The sequence below is a fragment of the Zosterops lateralis genome (genome assembly GCF_965231275.1).
Source record: "Zosterops lateralis genome assembly, chromosome: Z".
Classification (NCBI taxonomy): Eukaryota; Metazoa; Chordata; class Aves; order Passeriformes; family Zosteropidae; genus Zosterops; species Zosterops lateralis.
The window spans coordinates 76,257,730-76,280,671 of NC_139800.1; the positions used below are offsets into that span (position 1 = coordinate 76,257,730).

Here is a 22,942-nt window from a genome sequence, read left to right on the forward strand (position 1 = left end):
AATCAGTGGGATTGTCAGAACTTCTGGATTTTTTCCTTTCCACTGTGCTGCTGAGCACGTGGGACCACAGTTGGGGAGTGGCAGCAGAGCTAGACACCATTATCTTTGAAGCTGAGAGCTGCAGGAGGGGACTGGAGCAGGCTCTGCTGGGCAGGTTTAGGTGGGATGCAGCATATCAGCAAACTGATTTGCCTGCTAGGTTTTGGTCCAGTTTGCTGCAGCCCAAGGGCACAGGGCAGAAATGAGGAGGGTGGATATAGGAGACATTGTAAATACATCCAGAAGTGCAAGTGCTGCATAGAATTAGAGATCTGTGCTTTTTGCACAGCTGACGTGGAACTTTTCACCAACCAACCAAGAAAGGGAAGCAGTCCCCCAAAAAGAGTGTCCCACAGTGGTTGTATGGGTGCACCCCAGTAAAGCTGCACCCAGACTAGTTTGTGCCAGTGCAGCCAGGCATGGAGGAGACCTCAGGTGTCAGGTAGTGTTTTATTACACAATGCATTTATACAGAGATGTACAGGGGTGCCTTTCCATCAGAACGGCAGCCACATTTACCCTCAGCTGGGGCCATCAGCAGCAACTTCATCTCCTGCCAAACTGGGGCAGGGGGGGTGGCACCTTGATGTCTTGACCTCTTTCCAGTTTCTTCTCGCAGTCGACGAGGTAATTGACCCCATCAATGACAATCTGGACCAGCTCCACCTACAAAATCAAACAGAAAATTGTAGTAACAGAAGGTTTAGCTCATCTGTTAATAGAAGAGTAGGAAATTGGCTTGTGCAGTCACAACAGCAGACAAAGCTGTCAGTGAGGTGGGTCACAGACATCACACCTTCTCTGGCACAGGGAGTATGGGCTGTGCAAAGCCACAGTAATTCCCTTCTCCTGTTTGCCCTGGGCTGGGACCACTAGCAGCACAAACTTTCAAATAGGGCTCTAAAGTTATTTCCACCAAACTGTGCTCCCACAGGAACAAACCAACCAGGCAAAAGTCCCTATATAAAGTGTTCAAGGGGGAGCTGAGGGACCTGTTTCAAACATGACCCTGAGACAGTGCAGGGTGCTCCCCAAGTTTGCTGAGCAGGGATGCCTGGCCCAGAGTGTTCCCCACACTGCACGAGGGTAAGGACATAGAGCAGCTGTGCTGTGAGTGTTCAGCCCTGACAGGCAGTGCTTGATGAAGCACTAAAGTCCTTGCTGTGTCTCTCCAGCTCTCAAGCCCAAAACACCCCATGCTTGCAGGAACTTTTGTGTGAGTACAGAGACATGGAAATGAATTGGGAGGGATGCTGGTGCAAGGAGAGCAAGAAGGAGGCTTGTTGTGGTTCACACCAGCCCTGAATGCTGCTGGAGGCTCAGGGTGGGTGTCCTGGATGTGTCTGGGACTGTGAGGAGGGCAGGACTACCAGGGACATTCACGGTGCCTGAGGAGGCTCATCAAAGCAGAGCTGTGTCCTCTCCCTGCAGATGGCCCTGGCCCGGCTGGCGTGGTCCCTCAGCTGTGGGGAGGACCCTGCCCATCCTGCCAGGCTGTGCTGTCAGGATCAGCACACACAGCTTGGGACTCTGCAGCATCCAGCACTCCTTTGCTCTCAGCTCTTGAGTTGATGCCTTACAATTTAGCTTTGATATTTTTCAGATCCTGTACTGCTTTAGTGTGTAACTCTAAACTCCATAGCCTGTCAGCTACCGTTTTCCCATTTTATTTAGACAAAGCAATTCCTCTCTAGGTCTGAAACTCAAGGACACCTTATTGTTTCAGGCTCTGAAAGATGTAAACAACGATGAATTGAGGGGGGCAAACTTGGAGAAAATTACTTCATTATCTGAAGCTGTAATTGGAGGATTAACCCCCGATATGTAAATGGACCAAACTTATAATTGTCTGAAAAACTTGTGACCATCGTCCATCTCAGTGTAGCCTCTTGGAGGCTTCTGACTGCCCAAGGTGTATCTGTTGAAGGACTTTAATAAATACCTGCATTATTCTCTCAATCTTGTCTAGCCTCTGTTCTAGGTAGCCACTCCAAGGTGTCAGAGTGACACTGCCAGGGGTGAGATTCACTCCACTCCCAGAGCAGCACCAAAATTCATAATTCTGTATGGCAGGGGGTGGTGGTGCCTTCATAACCTGTTTCAAAATTGCTGGAGAATACAAGGGGCCTTGTCCCCAGCAAACAGATGACATGTAAGGACCACAGACACTGTGGCACTGTGAGACAGCAAGAAAAAGCTGGTATTTCTTAATCTCCATGAAATGGTTTGTTAGCAACTTTTAATGACTGGCTTGTTAAAAAGAAGTGTGAAGACTAAATCCCATTGTCTCTTTATTGTGACAGTTGCTGATTTTCAAGGGATTTGTTTTTACTATAAAGCATTTTGGTGGCTTAGCAGTTCATTTTATTGTCTTTTACAGACTAGCTGTGTTGGGAAGTCAGAGGTCTGAATTTGCAGCCTCCATAAGAAAACAAATTTCTTATTAAGTTTGCATTGACCAGTAACTGAAACAGAGCAAAAATACAAACAGTTTTATCTTGCACCTTTGGGAACATAATTCAGTTCTGCAAACACATTTACTACATAATGGAATTTATTTAATTATGTACTGGAAAAAATTTATCCTATAATAAAACTTTTCTTATCCCCTTGAGTATGCCTTGTCTTACTTAGATTTCAGAATCTCTAAGGTAGGGCTTGTGCCTTATCTGTTGCCTTAATCCTTTGGATCCTTGCTGTAGGAGGCATCACTGACTTCAGTGAAACTCTTCATATAAACAAAAATTTGTAGGCCTAGGCTGTCTGTCAGCAGCTGTGTAATCCTTTTTTAAATATAAATGTTACTTTAATATAAAACACACATGATGATGTGTCAGGTGTTAATGGATGTCTTTGTCACAGGCTGTTTGGGCAAATAATACAGCTTAATAGTATTTCATTCTTACTTATTTTGTTCCCTATTACTTATTTCGTTCTAGATTCAAAGGAACACAAGTGCCTACATCAAACTTCAATATTTAAAGTTTCCAGACATCTGTCCATGCCTCTGGGGACATTCAGAGGCACATCTGGCTCAGAAAGCACAGGTCATCTGGCTGGGCTCTGCCCCCATGGCAGGTGAGCCAGGAGGGGAAGGCACTGTGGGCTGGGTTAACATTGTTGTCACCCAGGTGCATTATCCCAGGGTTATATTTCTATGATGAAAACCTACCTAGAATGAGTCTGGCCCCAGGTCTTGAGCTGCAACACCAGGACCAGACTGCATCCATATCCAACCTGCCATGGCCTTGGGGTTTGGGTCAGTCAGAGCTGTGTGAGGAGGCTGCAGCTCCTGGGCACAGCTGTTCCTCCCCATCCTCACTAGCTTTGCTCTTAGGATCTGCTCTGCCTTATAAACATGAGGCTGGAATGAGGTGTGGGACCCGAGCTCCCAGGAGGGCAGCAGCTGCTCCAGGCTGCAGAGTCATTTCCATGCTCTGGCACAACAAATGTTCCTTCTCACTGAAATGGCTTTGCAGAAAATGTCTGAGGTGCACTCATCTCGCTGCAGTCTGTTCCCTACAGGGAAGGCTCAGGGCTCACTATTAAATCTTTGCCCTGATTTAAGTCTCTGATTTAAACACAGCTCTTTGCTGAGAGCCACACAGGACATGTGAAAACTGCCCCAACTCCTCAGTCACTGTGGAGTGGAGGCTTTGTGCTGCTGTGTAACCGTGGAGGAAATGTGTGTCTCAGTAGTGAAAGGAACACAATACTCTTCACAAGTCTTGTTCTAGTGCCTGAGTCCCTGGGTGGGTTAGGACTCCGTGCCTGTTTCCTTCCAGCACCTGCATACCCTCATGGAGATCCTCAGCACATGGTCATATTTGTGCAGCTTGCTCAGGGTTGGGTTTTTTCACTGCCATAACGGGAGCATTTATCAAGCACTTCATGCATGTTAACAGTTTTTCCTTCAGTGAGCATTTCCACTGGACCATATTCACGAGAAGTAAAAACTGCCATGAATCCACTGATGTCACCAGAGGGAAACTGACCCGTGTCAGTACAGATCTCAGCTAAAAAGCAAGGGGAGAACACAGAAAGAAACCCCACAAAGAGCCATTTACCTCTGAGCGACCAAGGCGGTCCAGGTTGGAGATGTCATAGACGTCAGCCACAGCCGCCGTGTCCACCCCGCCGGTGCCGCGCTTCTGCAGGCGCAGGTTCTCCAGGATTTTGGAGAACCTGGGGTCCTGTCAGGAGAAACAGCTGTGAGCTTACTGCCTTCCACTGCACATACTGAGCAGAGTCATTGCAATGCTGTGATCCTTACAGCACTGCCACGAGGACGGGAAGAGGTGGAGAGTTTTCCCACTGCTTCTATTGCAGCCCATCTTTGTGGCTTCCCGCTAAGCAGATTGATTTCCATAACAAATACAGCAATTTGCAGAATTACATCATGCTGGTTTAGCCGTGCACTATCCCCGGGACCTTGTTACACGCATCCTTTTAACCAGCAGTTGCCATAAGCTGTCATTTCTCCTCTGTTCCTTTACACACCAGGAGAGCTGGCTTTTGTCACTTATGTCACATTGAAGTGCCGTGTACCTTGCTGAGCCTGGGCAGCTTGACGTGGACTCCAGCGCGCAGCCCCGTGCCCAGGTTGGAGGGGCAGGTCAGCACGTACCCCAGACGCTCGTTCCACATGAACTCCCAGCCCCGCTCCTTGATCAGCCTTTCCACCTGTGTTGGCAGCACAGAAACAAAGCAAAAAGGTTTCCAGCATATACAAGTGTCTTGTTTTAAGATACCAGCAGAGTGGCAAGAATTTACACCAGGGCACAGTCTGGTCTAGGTGTATGAATATTTGCACTCCTCAGGTACCAGAAGGATTTCTTCACCACCTTCTCGTGACCATTATCTTGCAGATTCTTGGTCACTTGATCAGAAAACTCCCTGTTGTTGTGTTTTGGTAAAGTCTTGGCCCATGGAGCCAGGTCTTCACTTAACAGTTGCAGCTTTTGTCATTTGTTTATAACTCAGTAATTTTCAAGCAAGTTTGCAACACACCACAAAGGATTCAAATGCTACAAAGCAAACAGAAGGGGCTGAACCTGAGTTTTGTATAGTTTTCTAGATGATGTCATGACTCCTTGAAGAGGACATTTGGCCTCTAAATGTCACACTTCCATTATAAGGAGACAAGGTTGTAAATAAGACTTCTCATTAGTAGGTCTCTGACCAGAATTGACAGGAGAGTGAAATAATTACCTGTAGGAAAACCACAAGGATCTATTTCCCCTATCTCCCTGAGGAGAACTGGATACATAAACCAGCTCATGCTCACAAGACTCCAACAAATATAGCTGAATACTTCAGGTCTGCAGAATACAGAATAAATTACCATCCTAAGCTCATTTCTGTATTTTGTGAGGACAACACAACTGATAATGGTGGGAAACTAGACCTGATTTGCTGCCCCAGATACCTGCTGAGGGCACAGCTCCCAAAGCTACCCTAACACTTTCCATGTCCATGTCCACAGGTTGGCATGAGCTCAGCTCAACAGCAGAGGCAAAGCTGGGAACAACACCTGGGAGTTGTGTCACCTGGGCCACCACCTGTGCACTGCTCAGTCTCAGAGGTGTGCCTGGAAACTCTCAGTAATCACCTTGATGCCAACAGAGCATAAATCAGATGGCTTTGTTTTTCTGTGCCCCAAAACCCACCACAAACCCTAACCCTGACCCAAACCATTCCAGGGTTCCTTGATTATTTTTTCTTTTACTGTGGGACACAGTAAAGTTCTATTTCTCAGGTAAATCAACTTCTTTTTGTGCCAGAGCAGGTCAGAGGGCTGCACTGGGCCCAGACCCAACCTAAGTCATACCCAGACTGTCTGGGCAAAACTGTTTTAAACCACAGCCTGACCCAGGGAGCCTTTCTTATGATTGTGATTAGCTGACCAAAATAATACCCAGGAGCCTTGACCATCAGTTCTTCGTATTTGAATCACAAACCCCCGTATTTCCTCAAAAGAGTGGGTCCCTGAGTCCTGTGCACAACCTCAGCAGCCTCCACTTTGCTCCCAGCCTCAGAAATGAGAACCAGGAGGATGGGCCAAATAAAGTCTTCAATCAAGCAAATCAAACAATCCAAATAAAATGCTTCATTTATGATTTCCCATAGATTGCAGGCACAAAATGGAAAAAAAAAAAAAAAAAAAAAAAAAAAAAAAAAAAAAAAAAAAAAAAGAGGATATATTTATTTATTTTTCCCTACAACTCAGCTAGCAATCTGCCCATGTTTTCTGCTTTAGCTATGTTGATGTGAGTTGTGTGGACTGATGTGACTTCATTTCATTGCACCTGGAGGTGTCAGCTCAGTGTGAACCACAGTAAGCAGGGGTGACAGCAGTGAACAAATGAATAATAAACTCATTGAGACACTACCTCCTTTAATCCACGGCAGAATCTTTCAAAGACACGTTTCATGTTGCCACCCTTCTCCATGGAGATCACCCTGGTGTGGTCCTCTTCATTAATCCAAATGAGAAATGTCTTCTCATTGTTGTGCCTAGTCAAGAGGGGAGAAAAGAATTAATATCTTTAAAAATGCAAGCCTGCAGAAATAATTCTCAGCATCCTTAGTTTTATCACAGTCTTTCCAAGCAGTAGAGATGTTAAATGTGTCATAATAAAACTGTTGTCTGGAGTGAGGGATTGGAACCAGTTCCACCTCTGGATCCCTCATGCCTATGGCATTACAGGGTCTCTTGGGCACAGTTTGAGGAGAGTTTTCTGGTCACATCATGCTGCTGTGATGCTGGGCAAGGAAAATGTGTGTTAGTCCATCAGGAGCATAGCTGGGGATGCAGCCAACGGAGAAGCCAAGCTCTGCACCCTCTGTCCTCAGGGAAAAGTTCTATTGCTCTTGGAAAACCCAAACACCTACATGCTGCTGGGAGCCAAGCAATGTGTACTTACTTAATTTTGTCCTCCCCTACCTCAAACCCCAGTGTCCCTGGCAGCACTGGGTGTCTGCATTCCCCAAGGGATGTATCTGGGATCCCTCAGTGACCCTGCTCTGCCACAAAGGACAGAACCCCTGAAAGCCCACTCCTGCCTCAAACAGGCAGTCAGGGCTAGCTTTGTTAAGTGCTGGGTCACTTCTCTTGGCTTTTTCTCTGCTTGGCCAGTCTCCTACTACTGCCTTCCTACAGCACGTAGAAGGTGACTGATGGGATCAGACTCATTTGTGCCAGCAGTGAAATATCATCAGGTTTAAGACACACGAAAGTGAAAGTTCAAGATCAGTGAGAGCCTGACTTTCAGCTGGTCATTTGCTGTATCTCCTTTTTCTTTTTGCCGTTGGAGCTGGCCAGTGCAATTCTGGGCAGGTGGAAACATCCTGTGCCCTGACACTGGGTCAGGCCAGGTCCAGTCACCTCCTCCTCAGTCACGCACAATGCTGAGGGAGGGTTTTATTAATAGTCTGAGTTTGGCCTAACTCACCTCCTTCTTTTAGTTAAAAAAGTGTCCCCATTGCTTTCAGGACCATGCATTTAAACTGTGCCATTGCTGACAGTGCTGTTGGTGGAAAAAAAAAATGGCCCTGCAGCCCATAACAAACACAGGACTGAAATCACCAAAAGCAAAATGTTTTCCACAGTGTGCACAACATTTTTGGCAACCATTTTTTGCAAGAGAAAGGCAGATTTTCAAGATGTGGCTTACAGAAGTAATTTCCAATCACACTATTTTTTTCCCCTTCTCCCTGATATTTCACATCTAAAAGAAGCCAAAACCCAGGTCTGTTTTATTCAGGAAATCCCTGGATAGTAATTATGCCGTTGGTACTTCTGTTTGTTTGTAGAGACAATGAATGAGGTATCCTCTGATGTTGGTTTGGGCACTCATCTCAGAGCTGTTACCCCTTTATCTCCACAGCAGATATTGTATTTGGGCCCAAAATCAAGGGTGCTGTGACAGTAGAAGCAGACCTACAACAGAGCTGGAAATCTAATTTTTCTGTCTCCTTTTCATCCAGCTCATTTGGAAGGAAAGGGTTGTTTCCAGTCTTGGGAAGTAAAACATTTCTCTTATTAAAGCAAACTGGACATGCTGTGAGTGTGGGGCCAGAGTGCATGCAGGGTTAGGACAAGCAAGGATGTTTGTAAGATGATCTTTAAGCAGGACACAGGTCACACAACATACCAGATTCCTCTGGCGTCCGGCCAGTCACGGGCCATCCCAGCACATGTTAGCAAAGGGGACACTGGCTTGTCAAAGAGAAAGTGATCCTGGGCACCAGGACAGGACCAAAGGGAGACAGAGAGACAGAGAAAACAAAACTCCAGTTTATCCAGGGAGCACTGTAATGCTGTCCAATACATTTTTGGTGAAGGCAGTGGAAGCACAGGCAAATCACACATACAGCCTGGGAACCCGGTTCCTTTGCCTGGAAGCTAAAATCTCTTTATCCAGGTGATTTTCTTCAGTCTTGCTGACATGTTTTGCCAAAAACTTTTCAAATGTAGGGAGGGATGGGAGGTGGAGCCTAAATCTGCATGGACACATCAAAGGATGCTCTGGAGGACCTGGCTCCAGAAATCTTCCCTGCATTCAGATACATCTCAGCATAGGAGAAGACAAGGAGTTCTTAAAGATTGAATAAAAATAAAAAATAAAAATAAAATAAAATAAAATAAAAATAATAATAAAAAAACCCCAAACAATATAAAGTGCTAGTTCTGAAAAGATACTTCTCCATCATGGAGATTTAAATATTTATTCTTAGCATGAACTCAAAGTAGAAATTAAATCAGTGCTAATCTCAACCTTTTGGAATCACAGGGTTGTCATGTTCCTTAACAGAGGTGCTATTTGTGACTAACAATGTAGCACTTGCTGTGGCATCAACTTGTCTCATGTCTAATAGTTTAGATTTTTTAAAATTAATTGTTATGGGGGCTTTTCCCCCCAAAGAAAATAATTATTTTATTATTGATTTTCATGTGTGTGCTAAAAACCTGGTATTTCATAATTCCTTGAACACTGCTATATCAAATGTTGCGATTTTTTTTGCTGGCAATGTTGTTGGTTTTATTCTTTGTTAAAGAAAAGAAAAGAAAAAAAAAAAAAAAAAAAAAAAAAAAAAAAAAAAAACACCTAGAGCTTAACCAGAAATAGTGAGGAAATCTATCCAGAAGGTGTATGATGTGGTAGACACATTGATGTGCTTTACTTTGTTTTTCCCTTAATGAAGAATGTAATAATTATTATTATATTTTTCATTTCACTTAGGTTTTAATCTTTGAATGCTTTGTAATGGACACGTAATGTGCAGCCAGAACTCCAACCATGCAGGAAGAAAAGGTGTAGAGTTCTCTTTGTTCTTCAAAGGAACACAAAATTTCCTTCTTCAGCTTGCTCTACTTGACACTTCGCTTGAAACAAAAATTTCCCTTTTTTGCAAGAAAAGAGCTGTTAGTTTTCCTCATGAGCATATGGCCCAAATCTGCAATACACCAAATGCCTTCTGTGCTGAGTGCAATTCAAGTAGCACTGATTTATCTCACTGAAATAAACTTTGATCTTACTGGGTTGAAATGGTGCCTTTTAAAAGCTGGCAGGAAGCCTGATCCCACAGAGGTGCCAGGTCCTGAAGTGCTGTGTGAAATAAGGAATGAACCTCAGGTTACAACATCAATGTCTGATCTCTATAAATTTGCATTATCAATCAGGAAGCCAAACAAAATGAGATAAAATGCTAAATCAGTGAAGGTTATTCCACTTCCCACAAGATTTAGCCTTAAACCATGAAGAAATTATGTTTTCCACACTCCTGTTTCAACCTCTGCTTCCTGAGGAGCTGTCTCCTGCTGAAAATAAAACATGCAACAGGTTGTCAACATCTTGTCAATAAATATATTATCAGGGATATTCAATTAAAAAAGTTACTGACCTTACATAAATACTTAACTCCTGGTTAATCCAGACACCTAGTTCCAGGGTTATAAATAGTTATTTTACTTCACCAGCTCCCCTTTGGTTGATGTTATGGAATAATGTGCCATGAATATAGCTAAGAGGGTACAGCCATTCCTTTGGATACTTAAAATGCACATTCAAGCTTTGTTTGACATGTCACGTGCTGTGACAAAAATCCATGATGAAAATCCTTGTGTTTCCATCTGTGTGACAGTGAAAACTCTTGTTATGGGCCTGATCCTTCAATTCCTTACACACAATGACAGGACTGGGAAAAGGTCACCTGGGTGTAATAGGCTATGGAAATTAGAATTAGTGTAGTGTTCACTTATGAAATTACAGCCAAATTTTGGGAAGTTAGAGTTAGTGTCATTTTGATGTAGAGAAATTACAGGCAAAGCCCCCCATCCCCACAGTACAGAATACAGACACCATGTAAGACCTATCTCAGTGTGATAATTTTAGTTAGAATGGTTAGTTATTTATGTAGAAAGTATCAATCTTTGCTCGAGGAAATGCCCAAGGAAAGGTCCTGAATTTACCTCGATACTCGTTCAGAGAGGTGGCAGGAGCCACGTGTGTTTGATTTGACACAGGCTTCGCTCTCTGGAACATAAATCCACACTTCAGACCTGCACAGTAATATACTTAACAGAAACACAGACCCTGGGCGGCTTGCTATCCCATTAAGAACATTGACAGGCCATTAAGCACAGGTTAATGGTGTGGTTATCCTGCAGGGAAGCGTGCGCCCCGGAGAAAGGCGCAGATCAGGCTGAAGCGGAGCCGGCGAAGGCGCTGCTGGCGCCGGTGCTGGACTTACATCGATCAGCTGCTGCTGCTCCCGCTCGGTCATGGAGGTCAGGCTGTAGTACTTGCCGGCCAGGTCGCCCCGCAGGCCGGAGAGCGCGGTGACCACGACGTTCTCCACCTCCCTGCGCTCGGCGCGGGTGCAGGCGGGCGGCAGGCTCAGCCCGCGGATGCTGCGCCCGGTGCGCACCCGGGACGAGAGCACGTAGCGCTCGTCGAACTGCCCGTGGGTGATCTGTGGGGGAACCAGCACTCGGTGCACGGCCCCCAGGACAGCCCAGACCCCGCTGTGCCGAACAAGGGGCAGCTCTCTGCCCAGCCTGCCATCCTCCCCACCAGGCACCAATAGCCGGCACAGCGAGAGCTGATTGAGAGCTCTGGCCACCAGTTCTTGTTTTTAGGAGCAATGTGGGCATACACGAGAGTGAGGCAGACTTAATTAGTGTATCTAGTTTGGTGACTAGGATGTCACCTTCGCTATGGCGAAGACAAACAGAATTTTGAGCTTATGAGAAGATGGGATTAAAAACTTGCTTAAGAGAGAAGATTCAATCAACTCTCTGAAATGGTATACAAGTTCTTGGAAAACCTGAGTAAAATCAAATTCTGATCGTGACTCAGTCTTCCCGTCTCTCCATCAATCGCCAATAGAGCAACACCTTTCTCTGGCTGTATGAACGTGTTGGAGTGACCAGCTAGTCCTTCAGGTTCCCCAGATATGAAGCAGTCCACATGGCTTTTTGGAAAACAGGGATATGGGCAGAGAGGCAGAGGGTCAGGTAAAAGGAAGATGGTTTGGAAGAGGGAAGCTCAAAATGAGCTAAACCACACTGTAGCTGAACTATGAAGGAAATACCGAGCTGCACACAAGGTTTTATCATGTGTATGGAGGCTACTGGATTCAACCCCTGCTTTCACTCCATGCCTTAGACCCATGCTAATCTGAGGAATTCCAGCCCAAGGAATTCCGTACACACCAACAGGTGGCTTCATCTGAGGCCCAGCTGAAATCTGTGTACAAAACACTGTAGCATGGGGAATAAGCAGGAGGTGTCAGATGTGCGCATGCCAGCAGGGCTGCCATCTCACTGCCATCATAGGGACATGGAGGGACAGTCCTGTGACTGGAGAGTTGGAGTGGAAGGATGCAGGCTCCCTGGGAAAGCAGGAAGGGGAGATGATGAGGGGGGATCAGCTGGAGTGCAAAATCACTAACTAGACTGCAGGAGAGCAGACCTCAGCCTCTCTAGGTATCTACTTGGCCAAGCACCATGGGATAACCCCCTGGAGGGAACAGGGGCCCAAGGAAGCTGGGTAATATTCATGGATCAACTCCTCCAAGCTCAGGAGTGATGCATCCCAAGAAAGAAGCCATCAGGAAAACACATCAGGAGACCTGTGTTGATGAGCAAGGAGCTCCTGAACAAGTTCAGACACAAAGAGGAAATCTACAGAGGATGAAAGCAAGGACAGGCATCCTGGGATGGAGGATCACTGGAAACTGTGGCTGCCCCTGGATCCCTGGAAGTGTCCAAGGCCAGGTTGGACAGGGTTTGGAGCAACTTAGGACAGTGAAAGGTGTCCCTGCCCATGTCAAGGAATAGGAACCAGATGGTCATTAGGGTCCCTTCCAACCCAACCTATTTTCTGATGAGTCTGTGATCTGTAAGCTCATGAACAGACCCACAGTGCCCAGTGAGGCTCTGTCCCAAATGTTTGGTAGAGCTGGGACTGATTTCCTGCTGAGAACAAGGGATGCAGCTGACAGACCATGACTGGCATCCCATTTCCCTTAAACATAAAATTGGGTCTTCACAGCTGGATCAAGGAAAATGAAAGTAGTGTTGCCTACAGCATCATCACTGGAATAAGCAGCTCAGAGCTTTTCTTGTCTCACTATTTTATTTCAGTCCTACCTTGGATGCATCCAGGTCCGTGTGATGTCTCATTGTCCGTGGATCATAGCCATTATGTCTCGCCTTAATGACAGGGTCAAAAATCTCAGCAAACACCTGTGGAGTCAAGAGAATCTAGATGGAGTCTGCAGCATCACAAAAATATGTCCTCACAGCAGCTCCAGGCAGAAATTTCTGTCTGCAGTTACCACAGACAAGGAGAGGACAAGCAGGCTGGGGTTTGGGGTGTACTGCCAACCAGAACACACCCCCAGAGCCCCCCAGCCACTTGCCTCTTGGTTCTAGGTCATGCAGGAGGACCCTGAGCCTTCCCTGCTGTGGGGAGAGTCCTGGTTAGAGCCACTTGGCCCAGGTGTGCCCACACCGAGCCCCAGCACAGCTCCCTGCAGGTGAGGAGCAGTGTCCCATCTGCACAGGCACACCAAACCCAGGAGCAGAGAGTCCAGAGTGGCAGATGTTCCAGCCCACCCTCACTGGGACACTGTGGGGAGGCTGCAGAGGAACAGGCACCACTGCAGGTGCATGAAGGAAGAGACCACAGGGTCAATAACAGTGAGGTCTTTCTTTTGTTTTCCTTGTCTCATTGCAGACCTAAATGAACTGTCCACCCTAATGCTGTTTGTCTTCAGTTTTCCAGTTTTCCTCATGATCCAAAGGCTGTGGCTTAGTGATGTCTGGCACTGCCCAGAAGACATTTCTGCTTCACGTCTGCCTTTGCTGCTTCAGAATGTGATTTCCACATTACATTCATTTGGTGTCTCTCAGAGTTGGATAGTTTTTCCATAAATTAGGTTTAGCTGCAGGAAGGAAGGCAGCTGCTGGAGGCAGGTAGCAGCTGCTGCCAAGCAAGTACATTTCATTACCTTCAGCTGAAGCAGAGGGGGCACCTGTGGTAATACCCCATGTCCCTGCCTTTCCTAATGTGGAAAATTAGGGGGAAGTAGGGAAAACACCTCAATGTACCCTCTGGGACACCATTTGTCTTAGGGACGTGCACCCTATTGGGAATCTGTCTTTTGATGGGAACGACACTGTGAGCACAGCCCCGGCCATTCCTGTGGAATCCTCTCACCTCATAGGACTCTTCATCCCCGGCCACCATGCCCACAGTCTTGATGAAGGGGTGCCCAGGGTTGTCCACCCCGGTCTGGATGCACTGATCCAGGGTGTACCCGTTGGGGGTCATCTTGTCCCTGAGGCGGGAGTAGATGCCCGGCGTCAGGCACTCGGCCATGCAGTTGTTGTGCTTGCGCAGGTCAGGGTAGTCAGCGCTGCAGGGAGAGAAACCCGAGGCATTACTGTGTCCCCTGGACAGTCATCCCCAAGAGTTTGTGAAGCTAAAAATGTAATTATTCTTGGTTTATGTGCTGTACTGGATTTTAGGAGGGAAGGAAAGTTCTGGTGCTGTACACACCCCATGCTGCACTGTGTTTTGTGCTGCTTGGGGCCATCGGGGAAATGGGGCTCAAAGAGATCTGAAAGGGCACTGAGCCCCACTGAGACATCTTAGTCAGGCAGGAAAGAGACCCAGCAGTGATTTGTCCAGTTAGACAGAGATTAGACTCTGTAGTTTGCAGCCCTGGGTACCCTCACAGCTCTGTGGACATCAGAGTGACTGTCTGACCTGCCAGCTGGGCAGTGCTTCTTCTGGAACACCAGGGTTTTGTTTAATGGCATTATTATTTGCAGAAAGTGGTAGAGTGTATGAAGCCATGGAAAATAACGATGTTAGGCTTTAGCAAGGGATTTTTCAACTCTGTCAGTCCTCGACTATCTAGTATTGGTAATGATTTGCTTTATGTACAACTGTGGTATTTTTCTAAGGATATGTTTTAGCTAGGATCTTATAAATTACTTAAATAATAAAATGAGTCTGTCAGAGCCTGATCCACATTACCTTTGGCAAAGTCAATCTACGGAGAAAAAGGCCTGTAATTAATCAGCATAATCATCAGCCAGTCAGTTTGTAACAGAATTAGGAGTATTTCCAGTACAGCCATAATATAGGAGATTATTACTGTTTGCATGGAGAAAATATTTTCACATTTCCCTGTAGCAGAGTCCATACAATCAACAGGTCCAATAGGTGGACCTGCAAAGGTGGTTGGTCAGTGATGAGTTAAATATAATGATATAGTACTAAACTTGAGGCATATATTGCATTTGTTGTCACTCCGAAGTGTTGGTTTTGGGGAATTTTTGACAGCTGATATTATCTCACTGATGTCTTAGCATTTTAGCTTTTATATTTTTCAAATCCTGTACTGCCTTAGTGCATAACTCTAAACTCCATATAGAGTGTTAGATACTGTCTTCACATTTTGGTCAGACGGAACAATTCCTCTGAGCCTGAAACTCAAGGACACCCTACTGTCTCAGGCCATGAAAGAAAGTGAGTTGTGGGGGGGGGGAGGGTGGAACTGGGGTTAAATAGCTTCATTACCTGAAGCTGTAATTGGAGAATTAACCTCTGATAAATGGACCAAACTTATGATCGTCTGAAAAACTCATGACCATCATCCATCTTGGGTGTAGCCTCTGGGAGGCTTCTGACTGCCCAAGGTGTATCTATTGAAGACCTTTAATAAATATCCACTTTATTCACTCAATCTTGTCTAGCCTCTGTTCTAGGTGTCCACTCCAGGGCATCATCACCTCCCTTGCAGGCTGTTACTGGCACTGCCTAGAGCTGGAAACTCTGTGCTGCATTAGGTCACAGAGCCCCAGAGTGGGGCTGTGTTGCTGTCATGGCATCACCTCCCTCCCTTCCCACCCTGCCCCGTGCTTACCTGGGGGGGAAGAGCTTCCTCTTCTCCTGTACAGCAGCGCTGACATTGTGCTGGCCCAGCAGGTAGCCCGTGGCCAGCACCCCCGTGCCCGCGGCGGCGAACAGCGCGGGAGCCGCGCGCCCGGCCAGGAGACGGCAGAAGGTGCCAGCCATTCCTCTCTGCAAGGAGCACAGCCAGGGTCAGGGGTGCCTCCAGGTCTAGCCCTCATATTTCCCACATTCTGTACTGCATTGGTATGTAACTCTGAACTTCCCATAAAGTGTTAGCAAGTTCTCCTCACAGCTCAGTCAGACAAAACAATCCTTTTCCAGGCCCAGAACCAAGGACACCATTGCAGCTTCAGGCTCAAAAAGTATAAATGACAGCAAACTGAGGAGAGCAATCTGGGAGGATGGGACTTCATAACCTGAAGGTGTAATTGGACAATTAACCCCAATATGTAAATGGACCAAAACTTATAAAAGTGTGAAAACCTCGTGACTGGTCATCCACCTTCCATCCATCTTGGGTGTAGCCTTGGCTGGGCTCTTGTACTGCCCAAGGTGTATCCTTGGAAGGCCTTTTAATAAATACCCACTTTATTTCTTCAACACTGTCTAGTCTCTGTTCTAGGCAGCCTCTCAAGGCATGATCAGCTCCAGCTCCAGCACTGCAGCAGCACCCCCACCTCACCCCACAGCTCAGCAAACTCATCTCCATCAGTGCTGCGTGCTCCTCTGGGGTGTTCAGAGAAATTCAGGGATTTATGTGTGTGCTGTATAACATACATTTGTCCTGTTTAGTTCTGCTTTTGTGAACATCTTTCCATAACTGTCCCTGAAGGATCTTCAAATAAAGATCCACTCTTATATTACCTCCTCATTAAAATTATCTTGAGTTTCATTTCCAGGTTAGGAAAAAGGTGATAGGACTGTGTCTGAGATCTAAGGCTGGCCACCAAATTAGTGTGTTCTCTGGGAGTCTGAAGGAGGTAATGCATGTTTTTCATTATGAGAATCAAATTTGGATTAGGATTGCTGGTAGGCTGTGAGTTCCTTAGGAAGATGCAACTCCTGTCCAAATAAAGGACAATTCTACGAATCTAAATTCTAATTTGTGTAATGGACAGAAGCTTTTTCTTCAAAGTGGGCTCTGACAAATCACCTTTGGGAAATGGAAGATTTACAAAAAAAACATGACATTTCTTCCAGGATCTACTGTTTCAGTTGTTTTACTAAAAGTTTTTCTAGTGTGATTTTTTATGCAACCTCTTCACTATTCTTTTGGAGGTTATACTAAACCCCTCAAAGCATTTGATTTTATTTTTAGTGAGCAAATTCCCAATAATTTTCTTGTGTATCTGTGTTAGTTAGACCCAAATCCTTTACTTCTTTGTCCTTCTCACTCATGCCCAAAGACAGATGCAATGTTGCATCTTTATCTTCTCACTTGGTCAAAAGTTCTTCTGTGCTTGCATGTTTTTATGTTGCAAACCAGTGTCTTCTTTCTGTGTCAGTCACATCTGTGAGATGAGGAACACAAAGTGTTCCATGTTTGGAGTCCTGTACTTAGTTAATGTCCTCTCTTGTGCTGCAGCAATTTTTTACCAGAATCGTTTCCTTCTGACTTCTCCTTCCTTTTGAAACACAATATCTAATTAATATAATGTCACTTCCAGAGAAAGGTGCTGACTGTTTGACAGAAATTTCAGTATTTTTTCACTGAAAGATTCTCCCTGAATTTGTGAATTCATTTTGGTGAGCTGCAGGACAGGCTCTTGTGACTGCAACAGGATTTCTCCCTCCCAAAATGCAGCACAAGTGTGTTTGACTGCAAATAAAAATCAAGTCAGAGGTTTTGCTGGAGATTTCTCTGATGATTTCGTTTCTGTGTTTATAGCAGATGGTTCTCATGCCTTTTCACTGTATAGCACCCTCATCCTACACTCTGGAAATATTTCCTTGTGACTAATCTGCACAGAGCTATTGTTGTCATACCTAAATGTCTGTGAAACACCATATGTATTTTCACAACAGCTCTGTGTATTTATAGTTTGTGTCACCATTGCAAGGAATTGGCTGGCAGTCAAAAACCTGTCCTGCAAACTATCAGTCATATCACAATCCCACTGCAGATATTATGACTTAAACAACCCCAGGCACTCATCAGCACCTTCACCAGTGTGGGTTTTTTTGGGAGCTTCTGAACCTTGTGTTGTTTAAGGGACAAATATGATCTGTACATCTGAACAAATTACAGGAATCATGTGCAGGGTGTGTTTAGGAAGAAGTGTGAGGCACAGCAGGGTAATTATGACCTGTCAGGAGTCCCAGAGCAGTGGCTCCAAGGGCTGTGTGTGTGCCATGGTAGAGGCTCAGTCTGTGCTCCCTGGGGCACACGGTGAAGACAGAAACTAAAACCTCTGAGCAGAGAGGGAAATAAACCACCTGGGTAAAGAAAGAGATGAGCCCTGGAGGAAAGAGCCCAGTTTGGAAAGGCCAAGAGGCCTTCTAGGTGACCCAGAGGGTGCAGGCTTTGTACCGTGGCTCATGTGGGAGGATGTGGCTTTGCTGCTGAGTGAGCTGGAGAACCCTCCTCACTCTTATTTCTGCCTGTCTATGCCTGGATGTGCTGGGCTTTAATCCCCACAGCATGAGGAGCTTTATCACCAGATTTACAGTGTCCCAGACCCCAACTATTTTCCCTGTGGGCAGTGTTATCTCCCATTGTGGCTGCAGGCTCATCCCCAGGGCAGCCTGGCACTGCTGGATCACAGAAAAGGTTTTCCTGACCCTCAGGCAGGCTCTGCTTTACCTGACAGACACTTCTCTGGCAGCTCTTAGAAGCCTCCCACACTGGAGACACCACAGACTGTGCAGGTTCTCTACCTAAAAAAACATAAACCAGAGTAAGACAGGGGTTTCTTTCCTCTTTTTTTAAAAAAATACAGTGTAAGCATGACAAGTCTCTTCTTACAGTAGAAGTACAACCTTTTGATGGCAGCATGGAATTGTCATAATTTGTGACTATCTAATGTTGAGAGTCTAGGGGAACATGAAAGTTAGGACAAGAAAAACATCATCTGGAGTGCTGTGGGAAAGTGAGTATAACCCTTTCCATCCAAGTGCTGTAACTCCTGACTCAGGCACAGCTTTGGCCACATGGGTGGGCTCTAGTCCTGAGTATGAATGCCCTGCAGCACAGGCAGTGCCACAAAACCAGCACAAACAGAATGCTCAAAAACCTGGGGTACAGCTCAGCAAAAAAAGTTTTTACAAAAAGAGGGTGAAAAATGAATAATAAACTTTATTTGACAAGAAACAATACCATTTGGGGGTGGGGGGGGAGAGAGTCCATTCTTTTCCCTTCAAAAGATAGCATGATTTTTAAGTAATGCATTCCTTCAAAAGAAGCATTTTAAAAGATTTGTTTGGATAGAGTCCGAATGCAATGGCCCCAAACTATGGAAAGATCCTCATCAAAGCTTTTTTCAAGTCTGACCTCAAATCATTAATATATTCAGCTCTTCTTTCCCCACAGACATTTCCCACAGCCTGCCACTGCAGTAGGTTTGCACCATCACTACCTCTGATTAAAGGAGTTTGTTTTTCCTAGGAGCACTTTACCAGATTTACTGTGCTGTGATTCAGGTTTCACCACAGACCATTTTTAAGCCTCCACTGCAAAGACTTCACTTTCATCAGGGTAATTTAACCACTGCACAGCCTAAAAAATTGAAAGTGCAGGTTTTTCTCTTGTAAGAGTTTCCTGAGTGCCTTCCCTTGTGCTCGTGATAGAAAATCCATTTTCTTGTGAGTGTCTGTCATGCTGCTACAGTGCAGCAGGGAAGGGGAAAAAACACTTTCACAACCAGAAGAATTTTTGAGGATGTCAGTTTTAACCCTTGGGAAGGAATTGAATGTTTGCCTGAGCTGACCAGGTGTGCTGGAAGAAGAACACCTCCCTTAGGAAGGCATCTGTTTTGTGTTCAAAACTATTTAGAGACAGTATGGTCTGGAAAAGAGAAATAAATTCTAAGGATTAATCAACGTGAGGTAAAAAAACCAACTAAAACTCCAGTTCCTGGCCTGCATATCTGTTCATTTTGAATCAGTGCCCTGCAATGGGGTTGTCTTCAACCCTATCAGTCCCATAAAGTTTTTTTTTACTATTACTTTAATTTCATCTTTAAACTAGAATGCCTTCTCATAAGCAAAGGAGTTTTCTCCTCTGCTGGGGGATTCTGAAGGCACTGACAAAAAAATTCTTAAAGAGATCTTGATTTTGATTTATCAATTTCTACATAAAATTTTATCTGTGGTAAATGGTTCATTAATTGCACCAAATTTCCTTAAGTTTCAAGTTTTTTCAGTCCATCACAGTCTACATGAGAATTTGGGCTTTATTTTAGACAGGATTAGTGGCATCTAAACTTGCACTGATTATCATTGCGTCATTTGTCCAAGAGAGATCTGATTTCTGTGTGATTAGACACAACACCTTTTGTGGGTATAAGCCTTAATGATTTCATTTTTAGATTTTTAACAAGACTCTTAGGATTCCTGGCATGAGACCTAAGTCATGTGTAAATCAGATAATGCTCTGTAGCAATAAAACTCTTTCTCCAAAATGTAATGGATAAGCACACTGAGAGGCAACTTCCTCATGAACAATTTAATGATGCAGATAATTTGGCCCATTGTAAGAAATACTCAAGAGATGTGACCCAAACTGAGCTGTTCTAGTGCCAGTCAGGGCTGAGCTGCTCTGCTGTCACCTGCAGCCTGTCTGTGCTCCTGTCCTGGGTAGGGATGGAGGCTCAGATTTCATGTCCCGGCTCATATTCTGCACCAGGTGTGTCCTCTGCAGGTGATTCCACCTGTAGGCAGGGTTGGGTTTGGATTTTCCTCTCATTACTCAAGTGTACTGCAAGGCATTTTAGGGTATGAGGGCTTGACAAAAATGTTTCCATGCTTTGCCTTGTACATTTTCCCCTTCTTGTCTCAGTCTGCTTGTGCCCTTAATAGCTGCTTCCTAACTAGTGGTGAGGATGTCTTTGTGCCAGGCTGACAATGGCTCCACGCCAGGGGATGGAGCACAGCTCAGTGCCTTGGGGCTGGCCTTTGTCACAAAGTCCTGTAAAGGTTTACTGCCAAGGTCATCTGTGCTTGTGCCACCTCTCAGAGAAGGCACAAATGCTGCTGCACAGGGGAGGAGCACACAGCAACTGTCCCATAAACAACCTGCCTGTACCAGGTTCCCTCCCTAATGAACAGTTTGGGTTAATTCCATAGGAATCCTCCTGTGGGGTCTGCAGGGTCAGTGTGCAGCCACTACAGCAGGTGGCTTCCAGTGTCTGCAAACCAAGGGCTCCTCCTTCCACCTTCCTCATCCTTACCCCCTTGGCACCATGGAGGGTGAGCCAGTGCAGAATCAAACCAGCCTTGCCTTTCCCAGAGCAGAATTCCCACATGCCAAGGCCACTGAGTCAGCACGTGTCCAAAAGGTCACAATCTTAGAGGTCACAGCCCTTCCTGCTCTGCTCAGCTACCTGTAACCAGCCTTCAGGACACTGCTGTCCTGCCAGGAGCGTATCTTGGTTTTAAACTGTATTTTCTTATCTGTATCACCTGCCATGCACAAAAAATGGAGACAAAGCATCAAGCTTTAAAAGAAGTCACTACAGTAAATCTGGTGCTGGCTGAACAACAGCACAAAAGGTTGCAGGTGTCACTTCAGGTGCAGGGGCTCTTTGTAACCACAGCTTGAACACCAGTAACTTCACAACTACTTCTTTTTTTTTTTTTTTGTTTTGTTTTGTTTTAAAAACCATAATTTAAAAGTGTTTTTCCTGTTAGTTCTTCACTTTCTTGAACTTCTTTTAAAGAGGAAGTTTCTAGCTCCATCTGTTCCTGGGTCCTTTTAAACACAGGTATTGGTTATCCAATATTTCACACTTGCCCGGAGGGAAGGAAAGTGCCAGGGTTACAGTGACATTTCTAGAAATAGAGATAGATTAAATATTTGAGCCGTGTCATGGGTGGTATTAATTGCCACCCCACGTGATGCTGAGTGACATTTTGGAGGAATGGCAGAGTTACAGCTAAAGTTCACACGGACTCAGCACCACAAGGGATGTGTGTGTGCACGTCTTACCCCACAAAGCTCTTCAGCCAGAGGATCCCTGTGCTGAGCTGGACCCTCACGTGGTGCGGGGACAGGGACTCTGGCCTTTTATATTTGAGAAGTAATTCCTCTAAGCCATCCTTAGCTCGAGCTAAAGCCTAGAGGGGGCAGTGGAAAGTTTTTCCCATGGAAGGTTCTGGAGCCTCAGAAACATCTGCAGTGACTGTCATGAGTCACTGCTGGCCTCAGAGGCCATTTTTAGACACCCAGAAATCAGTTTACATCTCTGTTGGCTTGCTGCATCACCCTACAGCTCAGAGAATAAGAGACACATTATAACATCCAACCTCATAAAGCAATATTGGTGATTTTTTTTTTTTTTTCAGTTTCTCACCACTCACCCTCAGCATCACTCAAACCCTTTTGACTCATCTGGGTTTTGAGATACGGTCTCCAAAGTGCAGAAAACAACACCAAGTGCAGACATTGTTCTGACAGTACCTTAATCACAGCGTGGAACATCTCTACCAAGAATATCAACCACATTTCAGTTTCTTTCTCCTTGTAATTCCAGAGGACAATGAATGGTTATAAAAACTTACTAATTTGGGGGGGGGGGGGGAAGAAAAAAAAAAAAAAAGGATAAAATTCCAAACTATGAACCTGTGACCAGATTGGTGTGAGTAGAGAAGACATGGTAACTCTTCATAGATCAGACAACAACCCCTTGGTACCACCATGGCTTTTGGTTTCTGTCAGCTGAAGGTCTGGCTGGTCAGACCCAACCAGGTGAGACCCAGACGCCCAAATTCTCCTGCCAAAGCCCAGCCAAGGTGCAGGCACCGCTCACCCTCCTGAGCCAATCTGGTGCCATTTTGCAGTATAAACCTCTCATCTTCGCAGTGCAGAGAGCTACAATCAAAACCACAAAAAACTCATGTAATTAGAGACATTTTCTCTGAACTCGTTACACATCTGCAAAGAGTCTTATCTTTCTCTAACCAAATTTGTTACTTAAGGGGCAGCATTAATGCCTGGACTTTATGACCCTAGAGGTCTTTTCCAAGCCTTAATAATCCTGTGATTCCATTATTTGAAGCAGTGGGGGCTGGCACATACTTCCCTGCACCAAATACTTACACAAGTCAAATAAATTATAACCCAATTAACACCACCATCCTGTGGTGCTTTGGACTCTTTTTTAATAACCCTTGCGTTTGAAATGCTACGGTTTGAGGCTAGAAAAATATGTGTAGTCACACTGACCTTGGAGCTGGAGGTAGGGACGTCCTGCTGCCTGCAGCGAGCCCAGAGCTGTAAAGGCAGCAGAGTCTGGGCACTGACAGGAGCC

The 22,942-nt window shown here is 45.4% G+C and overlaps 1 protein-coding gene across 1 annotated transcript; it reads right to left on the reverse strand.

Moving 5' to 3' along the window:
• Window positions 1–477: 477 nt before the first annotated feature.
• CKMT2 (creatine kinase, mitochondrial 2) lies at window positions 478–22,942 on the reverse strand. The gene is made up of 11 exons (XM_083884474.1): window positions 22,858–22,942; window positions 18,280–18,353; window positions 15,487–15,644; window positions 13,770–13,968; window positions 12,698–12,793; window positions 10,795–11,016; window positions 8,196–8,281; window positions 6,432–6,555; window positions 4,588–4,722; window positions 4,107–4,232; window positions 478–705 (listed from the first exon to the last, which is right to left on the reverse strand). The coding sequence occupies exons 3-11, from the start codon at window positions 15,636–15,638 to the stop codon at window positions 586–588; spliced, it is 1,260 nt and encodes a 419-aa protein (XP_083740600.1). The 5' UTR covers window positions 15,639–15,644; window positions 18,280–18,353; window positions 22,858–22,942; the 3' UTR covers window positions 478–585.